The sequence below is a fragment of the Manis pentadactyla genome, chromosome 8 (assembly GCF_030020395.1).
Source record: "Manis pentadactyla isolate mManPen7 chromosome 8, mManPen7.hap1, whole genome shotgun sequence".
NCBI classification, from domain to species: Eukaryota; Metazoa; Chordata; class Mammalia; order Pholidota; family Manidae; genus Manis; species Manis pentadactyla.
Window position 1 is genome coordinate 19497608 of NC_080026.1, and position 9366 is coordinate 19506973.

The following is a 9366-nucleotide window of genomic DNA, read 5'->3' on the forward strand; positions in this document are numbered from 1 at the left end:
TGAGAAAGCAAGAATTGTAAATGAATAAATTGGTCAGCTCCATCATTATTGTCTATGTCTTTGGAAAGAATATTGCTGAGAATATTACATTAATATTGTAGAAACAAGCACATTATTTTATAGGTAGCACAAATCACAATTTCATTAGAATATTTTTTAAATGTACAAGGAACATTCAGCTAGATAAAGGTGAAGTATGTGACTTCATGGGGAGAAAGCCTTTATTAGTTCAGGGAGGAATAAAATAATAGATGCTATTCTGAACTTTAACTTATTTCCCACTAGTAAAATAATCTCCATTTCTGCAATAGAGGTGGAATTATTAGGCCTCCTAAATATATTAATTTCCATTCAATTAATAAGAGGCATAATCATGTAGCATTATATAATTAAATTCACAAACTTTGCATTTGCATCTTGTGTCCCAAATAAATAAGACCAGATATTTTGAGCAAACCATTTGTACATCAAAATGCTTTCTTAGGTCAGATATATGGCATCTATTGTACTGATCCTACTGTTGTACATATATTTACATGTCCTGGATGAATGAAGCTGATGTGATTTAATCAATGAACTATCTGATATTTTTAGAGTCAGCGTATGCGGCACAGCAACCACTCCACAGAGAACTCTCCAATTGAAAGACGAAGTCTAATGACCTCTGATGAAAATTCTCATAATGAAAGGGCTCGGAAGAGTAGGAACCGCTTGTCTTCCAGTTCCCAGCATAGCCGAGATCATTACCCTCTTGTGGAAGAAGATTACCCTGACCCATACCAGGACACTTACAAACCCCACAGGAACCGAGGATCGCCTGGGGGATATAGCCATGACTCCCGACATAGGCTTTGAGTCTGCAGAAAGAAACAAAAAATTCATCTGTTGACAAGTTTGCCATAGCACTGCTAGGATAAACCATTCTTAATTTGGCGAGTATAGCACAGTACTTACTGTGCTTATAGGCTGCTGTTATTTGATGCTAATTAAGGGGCAAAAAAAAAATGTACATTATGCTCTTAAATCTAGATGGATATTAGATACCCAATCATATAGATATTTTTAAGTGCAACATTTACATTAACAGTACCTTTTGTTTTCTTCATTAGATTTAGACACATCAATTTGTAATTTAGGGTACTTATCAAGGCACATATAAAATAATTTCCCATGCTGGAAATTCCAAATGACCAGTTCCAGTTGGAACCAATTTATAAACCAATTCCTGTTGGAATTTGGGTGAATTGACTAGAAAGTCTACTTGAGCATGTTACAATCAATTTAAAAATCTGAAAAAAAAAATGTAATTAGTAAGAAAATCAAAATACCAATAAAAGCCAAAACCAACCATGGCATTTATTTGCTGGAAGCTAAATTTACACTTAAAGTTGGAATGTATAAACATTTTAATATATGTTAATGTTGCCAGAATGGCTTTTCAAACTTAACCAAATGTATTGATAGTGCCAAAAAAAAGACCTCAATTATGCAGAACTTACACACTCTCCTCAGATTTTAATATTTTTTATTTCTTTCCTGGCACAGCTGTTGTATTCAAAGTGTTTTGCTTTTTGTTTAGTCACTACTGTTAGCTTGTAGAAGTTGGCAAAAAAAAAAAACCTAAAAATTTCTTTAGCAGTGTAAGAGAAGAATAGAAAAGCCCAATCATAGCTAGTTATGTGAAATGGAAAATGGCGTGTTGTTTCCCCTTTAATCAACCTGAGCACAACTACCCACATCCAGGAATCTGAAGTCACACAGTAGGGCAGAGCACAGATCCTCCTCAGTACAAAACTAAACATCTCCAGATGGGAGCTCATCTATCCCTCTCATGACAAGCATGGGTTGGATATTCCTGCCAGCACAATTGAGTATCTTTCCATTGCTTCACTCAGTCTGTCTTTGAGTATGTGAATATTCTTAGCCCTTGACCAAATTCTTTATAATCATGCTAAGGATTTTTGTTTTACATGGAAACATTCAATTTTAATATTCAAAGCTGTATTTATACAAATGATTAATTGAAAAATGTGAAAACAATTGAATTTAAAAGCTTGCAATAAAAAAACTCATAGACTCAGAATATATTTGTTCACTAAAAAGAATAACATTTTTTATGGCAGAGAATTATAAAGAATTTGTAGCTCAAGCTGCCTTATTTTTAATGGACACTCTTCTTCACCTACTAAGTCTTCCCAGTTTTTCCAGTGGCTATAATTATGGAATTAGTGACCTTAATCTTACATTATCAAGGAAGCCGTAGCTTCATTATGATCCAAGAAATTATTGAAATCGACCCTTTTATACAATACACAAAAATCTCCCCAAAAGTCCACAAGGCATGCATTTTTCTAAAGTTCAATAGAACCAGGCATTAAACAGCCTTTCTACTGGTTCATGTCATGAAGCCTATTTATTGAAAACAGTCATAATGTATTTTCTACTACCTTTCCCCCCAAGCCTTTCAATGTTCAGGCTCTCAAAGCATGTACCAGTTAACTAAATTTTCTGACCATGAAATTAAGTTCCATATTCTTGGTCAGTCATACATATATTGAACCCCATATGACTTCCCACATCTCCTCCCCTCCTGTTCACTGTGTGTACCCCATAATGAACAATGAACCTGTTTAGTTGATGCTGAGGATGCCTGTCATTTTGTAAGTTATCTCAAGTAATTTGATACAATTAAAAATGTGGGCTCAGTAAATTCTAAAAGCTAACATGTGATACTGGCTTGTGAGGTTCTTCTGTCATCTAGTGAAGCTTACAGAACTTTCAGTTGTAACATTTAAAAGAGTTGTATCCACTAGGCACTTTAATTAACATATAACCTGCCATTATTGAATACTTTGTTAGAGAACAAAAGAGCATTTTCCAGCAAACAAAAATATATTTATTACATGTATAGCATATATTTGCATGAGAAAGAAAACAGCCAAAACATTTTTTCTATATGCTTTACTGGTTTCTTGTTTGTGCGCATTAAAGTATTTAATTGCAAAAAGTGCACCAAGGTGATAAATTTAGAACTAGTCAGCTGTTCAGCTTTTTCTGTAGTAGTATTAGCAACCCGATCATTTAACCACTTTAAGATATTTACATTTTATGGCAGGTGGCTGTAACAGCATTTACATATATTTCCTAGTCAGCAAGATTACCATATTCTTCAACTTTTAAAAATCACTTCTTTTTAAAGGCCTCTCAAAGCCTTGCTTCTAAGTCTTCCATGTCATGCTAATAGAGAGGTCCCTTCAATATCTGTGCACAAAACCAATTTGTCATTTCCACCAAGTGTCCATATATGTTTTACTTTGCATTCTTATTCAAAAGCTAACCATCTTGGAAAGGGTTATAATGTATATTTTCTTGATGGATGTATTTAAAATTCTGCTTTGATTTGGCATATTCTTTCCCCTTCCTTTTGTAATAAGTTTATCTTTTCCACCTGAATAAGAGATGCATTTTCCTTTTTTTTTAAACCTTAGCGTTTACTGTGTAAATAATACTAAAATATAGATATATACTAAATGAAAAGTTTTATTTTTGCCAAGAACCTTTGGAAAATACATATTCCACAAACACTTTGTTTTTAATTAATTTATTTTAAAAATTGTAAATGATAAGCAGGAGAAACGAGTCATAATGTTTCAAGGCTGTTTTAATAGGTATAAAACATTCTGCAATTCAGTATGTGAAATTGCAGAATATGTAGTTACATATTCTGCAATTTCAGCCAGTGAACATGTAACAGTGTAGACTCATGTGACAATGTGAAAATGTAGTACTGGAAAAAAAGAATGCAGTTTGTCAATCTTGATGTTAATTCTCAAGGCTATAATGTGATGCCGATATTATAATCAACAATGTTATCCTTTTATTCCAATATTTAAAGCAACACTTAGAAATGTTTATAAATGACTGATGACTCTCTCTTATCTTCATACAGTTCTACTGGAAAGAAAATTGAAATGAACAATTTAGACTGATAGTCTTTCCTAAAAGAGAGTCTTAATTATGACAATATGTCATTGCACTTAGTCCTTAATGAAATGAATTTTTTAAATATAAAACAAATTCTGAGGAAATTATTTGATCCCTTTGAATAATTTGTTAATTACTTTAATTATTATTGTTGTTTGCAAAATGTATTTTTGGAACGTTAACCTCTTTTCATACCTGCATACTTGAACTTGTCTTTTGTGTGGGGGCCTTAAATTCATAATATGAAGCTAGAGCAGTGAAAGGGAGGGAGAGAAAGAAACTATGCCAAAAGATGGTTTGCAAATTTAAACTCTTTGAGTGAATATATCGTTAAGTTGTTGTTCAGACCCAGGATGTCAGTTAAGAATGTTTCTAGGCAACCTTATTTTGCATGCTAGTGTATATTTTTTATTATATAATTTTATTTTGATATTTGCTAAAAAATAAAAGGAACGTAATGCCACTATAGAAATTGCCCTATATATATATTGATAGTTATACTACCTCTTCTCTAGGGAAGACAATTTGTCTTTAAAGAGAATAACACTTTTCAATAAGTAGTGTTCAAATTTATTACTCTTACTACTGACCTTGCTGCAAAGCTATATGCATAAATTGTTAAATTGTACTTTTCCTTTAGATTTTTAACTGTTTCCAAAATGTTCTTGTCACCCTTTCATTTCTTCTATGTCAATGAAGTTTTCTATGAATTAGTACACATTTATCAAAAGGTAAGGTTAATTTAATAAATCATTCATCATAGGGAACAAAAGAAGCCACAAGGGAATTGCCTTTGTGTGCAACCTGTTGTAATATCTAGCCCTAAGTCCAAACAAAGACTTGATGTTTAACTGTTGCTGGTTTGCAAATTCAAATTTTATTGATCCTTGATTTCTCCTGTGGGCAATTAGCCATTTCCTGGATAAGGATATGCATTATCTTGGACTCTCATGTCATTGGAACAAACCTCATATAAATGTTTCAAATAAGTAGGAATGTACTCCTTATTTCTTTTCTATTTCTGCCTTTGTCTTTCATGACAATGTTGCATGTTGTTTTCTTTTTTAATTACGTAAAACTCATCTTTAAATGATTAAATGAATGGAAACATTATAGGAAATTATGTAATAAAATTGTTTCATTAGTTCTTCATACCTTTAAATATTGTTAATATTCTGAGTTACGTACTCAGGCTGTGCTAAAGGGCAGAGAATAGTCCTTCTCTTTTAAATGCTAATCATGATCAAACCAGTCAATATAATAGTTATTGGACAGACAACAAGGATAACTTTTTTGTTGTTGACCTAAGCAGTCAAGTTAGTCAAAATAGTATAATTGGTTTATATGGGCAGACAGAGCTATAGCACTCAAAATAACTTTTACAAGTTTCCTTCTTTTATTAAAACAACCTTCTCAAATGAAATATATCCTCTTATAGCAACCATCTCTATTTTTTGGATGGTTTAATTCCAAATGCTTCATGTAATCGAGGGACATGAGAAGACTAGGAAATATCTCATCAGAAAATCTTGACTAAGGGCTGTAACTTCCACTCATCGTGAAAACCATGTAACTAAGAGTAAAAAGCAATGAGTTTCAGGAAGTCCTAGTTACACATGAAACGTTCCTGTTTCTTTTGATATGTAAAATATTTGCAGAAAGATGGTAGAAAATGTCACTAATGAATTTAGAGTGGTACCGGAAATACACACTGATGTTTCCTGTTAAAAATCATAAGGAGTTAAAATGAGAACTCCCTAAGAACCAAATGTGACTGGCCTCTAGCTTTTCAGTACCAAGTGTTCTTGGTTATGTTTTGAACACTTAAATTTCTCAACCAATGGCTGTGTCTATATTTATATAGGTGCCACTCTTGCCCTACTTGCATGCCACTTACAAACTTTTAACTGAAATCAGTGTGAATCCTGTACTCATAAGGGATGTATTAAAAATGCAGGATCATTAATGCTATATTATTGCATACTATTTCTCATATGCCTTAAAATATTTTCTGGGACATTATTAAAATGAAAGCATTTTATTGCCAAAATAAATCTATGTTGTTACTTTTAATCTGCATTAGCAGTAGAAAAATAATGTAGCAAAAACATATTGTACAGTACAAAATTATAGAAGATATATATTTTGCCAATAATATGAAAATAGATTGAGGAGAAAGAAGCACATTTGTTATAGCACAAACTTTAAACAAAATCCACTGTTAAATTTGGCAGTTGTATTTTTTAAAAGTATATAGAGTTAATTCTAAGTTTTATCAGATTTATTTCATCTACCATCTTTTTAACTTGCTGCTTGATACTTTTCCAGCAATTTACTTCATAGCCTTGCAGTCTGTGGGTGTAGTTTCTTTTATTTTATTCCCTTCCATAAAACTTAATAAATTTTATTTTGTGTTAAGACTCATATACTACATTTACTGTTATTTCTTCTCCTTCAATAACAACTACAAAAAGTAATGGCAAATGAGCTCATAGGGCTCTTCAGAATTTTGGACATGTTTGGAATGTTTCATATTTTTCATAGCCTAAAGTCACAATGACAAATAAAGATGTCCCCAAAACAACAAAAAAGGTTTTAGAGATTCTTCAATTTGTTCTGTACTGAAACTTATTTGAAACATAAGTTAAAGCCATTAGGTGTTTTTTTGAAGGGGTGGCAGGAGGAAAAAACATACATAAAAATACTAAAAATAAATATGACAAAATGATGTAAAAATATTTTCCCTACTATTCTGAGGGCTGTTGATATCCCAAGCTTTTGCTATATCTCCAGTTACAAAATGCGGGGGCGGGGAGGAAATCACCTTTGTCAAATAATTTTTTCCTTTTTTTAAGTTTTAGTTACTTATTTTGACAATTTATCCCCTTTTACTTTTCTTATATAGGTAAATGTGTAGCATTCTACAAGGCATGCTGGGTAAAATATACTATGCAAATGTGTACAGTGCTGCATGTTCCGTTCTCCCTCTGCTTTAATGGCTTTAAAGAAAAAAAATGTGTTGTTATTTTTGTGAACCAAAACATTTAACAAAGAAAATGCAGAGTGCATGCGTATAGTATCCTAATTTCTATGGATTTGTTTTATGAGATTTAAATGTGTACAAACCAACTGCATTAATTTTTTTCTTTTATATAATAAATGAAAAAACACTGAAACCAGCGTTATACCTCTCCTTGATATTATTCTAGAGACATACTGAAGAAATACTGGAAATTAATAGATGTATTCCTGTACCCCTTATAGGAAAAAAAAACCCTCTAAATATTTACCCTGAGAAACAATTAAATAACTATTTCCTTCATGTTATTTTAGATGCTGTGAGTACACACACAAAAAACCACTGTATTAGGAAAGAGCTCACAAGTTAAATACAAAATGAAATATATTACAGTATATGTGTGAAATAGGATTGACTAAATAAAGAAAAATAAACTAGCCAAACCTTACTGTTCACAAGAAACCTCTAAATTATTATTTTAATAATAGCAGTTATCAGAAGTTTCCTAAGGTATCTTGTATCTGTAAGAATTCCACGGATGGCATATGGCTTACAACTTGATATCTCATGTTCTCAGTGTCAGCTATCCATGCTGTGACTTGATCAGCATTTGACTTTTCTGTCTTTGCAGTGTAGAAGATGTTCAAAAGAACTGTGTACTGTTATTATAATCAGATAATAATGATTATCTAATCATTAGGATCATACAGTCATTTATTACAGCCAGATTATTTCAGAAGCATTATCACATTTAAGCCATCTAACCACCCTGGAAAATAGGCAAGGCATAGATTACTAGACCCACTTACAAATGAAGAAACCAAAGCTCATACCTTTTCTCTCTAAAGTACTTTCTTTTATTTAAAATACATACGTTAAATGCTTTTAACTTGTAATCATCTGAAGCATACAAAACAATGCCTGAAATACAAATAAGTGTTGACTGAATGGGTGGTGCTTCAGTTGCTGAAAACACACTAGGTAAGGTTGCAGCAGCCATCCAGGCATTTCAACCAACAATCTGAAACTTCCAACTGGAAGAATTTCAGCTCACTGTGATCACGCCATCAAACAGCTATATGCCTGAGGCCACCTCTCTGTCACCAGTACATCCTCACTAATAAGATGGGTCATGGAGAGATGTCTTGTTTATCCTGTCATTCAACATGCAGGTTAGCATAGTGGTTGGACAGTGGGCTCTGACCCTTGGCTGGGTTCAAAGCCCAGATCCAGCAGTAACTAGTTATGAGCGTGAGCAATGACTGCCCTCCGCTGTACCTGGATCTGTTTCTGTAATTTTCCTTATGGTTAGGGGTCACATATTCATGTTTCTTTCTATGTCCATTAATTTTTTATTGGATTCAAGTTATTGTAAATTTTCCATTGCGGATAACTTGATCTTGTATTCCTTTAAAGAATGTTATTTGTTTTGACAGGCAATTGTAGATTAGTTTGATCTTCTCAAGGTTAGTTTTTAATCACCTTTAGAACTAGTCTAGAGAAGGACTTATTTGGTTGATTTAGCTTCTCATCTAAAGTCTCTAGGGTGTTTATGGACTGTCCCATATTTTCAGTGAGTTGTCTTTACTCTGGCTGAAGGGAGCTCATACCTGGCTCTTTGCAAGCTCTGGGAATTACCTGTTTTACAGCTTGCTGGTACTAGCTTTTCCCTCAGAAATTGTCATTGGCCAGCCTCATGAGGTTTTATACCTCACATGTACATGTTGATACGCAGCCAAAGACTCAATGGCTCAACCTACACAGGCTTCTGGAGCTTCTCTCTGTATGGATACCTCAGTCTCTTGGAATGCTGATGTGTCTTCAACTCCAGGAGATTCCCTCTCCCTTTGCAGCTGGCTGAGAATTGCCTCCAGGCAGAAAATTCAGGTAATGGTAAAACTATCATTTGTGTCTCTTATCAAGGATCACAGTCTTACAATGTGTACCCTGTAATATCTGAAAACAGTTGTTTTCTATATTTTGTCCAATGTCCAGTTAATGGTAATGGGGCAGTTCTAGACAATCCTACACTCCAATGCCTTGAAGCAGAAATCTCTCTGATGTCCTTTTGCACATCACTATAATCATGGGGAAATTAGTCTTTTCAAAGTCTTATAAGGAGTCTGTTTTCACAAATAGCTTCATACTACTCAATAAATATTCCCAATTACTTCTATAGTAGTTCCAAATTTGTATTTCATACATGGATCCTATAGTTGGACAAGATTGTATTAGGCAAATTCCCTTTTTTTCCTAGACACTTAGAAAATAGTCTGGAAGACTATCTCCTTTATGTAGATTATAAAATATAAAGCCCTAACTGCAAGTTAATGTGTATATGACTTCCATTTAATAAGGTGACA

At 33.1% G+C, this 9366-nt stretch overlaps 1 protein-coding gene across 7 annotated transcripts in view; it reads left to right on the forward strand.

Moving 5' to 3' along the window:
- Nucleotides 1–7032, forward strand: part of CACNB4 (calcium voltage-gated channel auxiliary subunit beta 4) — a 241911-nt gene extending 234879 nt beyond the window's left edge. For all 7 annotated transcript variants that reach the window (XM_036928326.2, XM_036928327.2, XM_057505581.1 and 4 more), the window contains one exon: nt 595–7032. In XM_036928326.2, the coding sequence (XP_036784221.1) occupies nt 595–855 (261 nt within the window). In that variant the 3' untranslated portion in view covers nt 856–7032. The remainder of the gene's footprint in view (nt 1–594) is intronic.
- Nucleotides 7033–9366: the final 2334 nt, after the last annotated feature.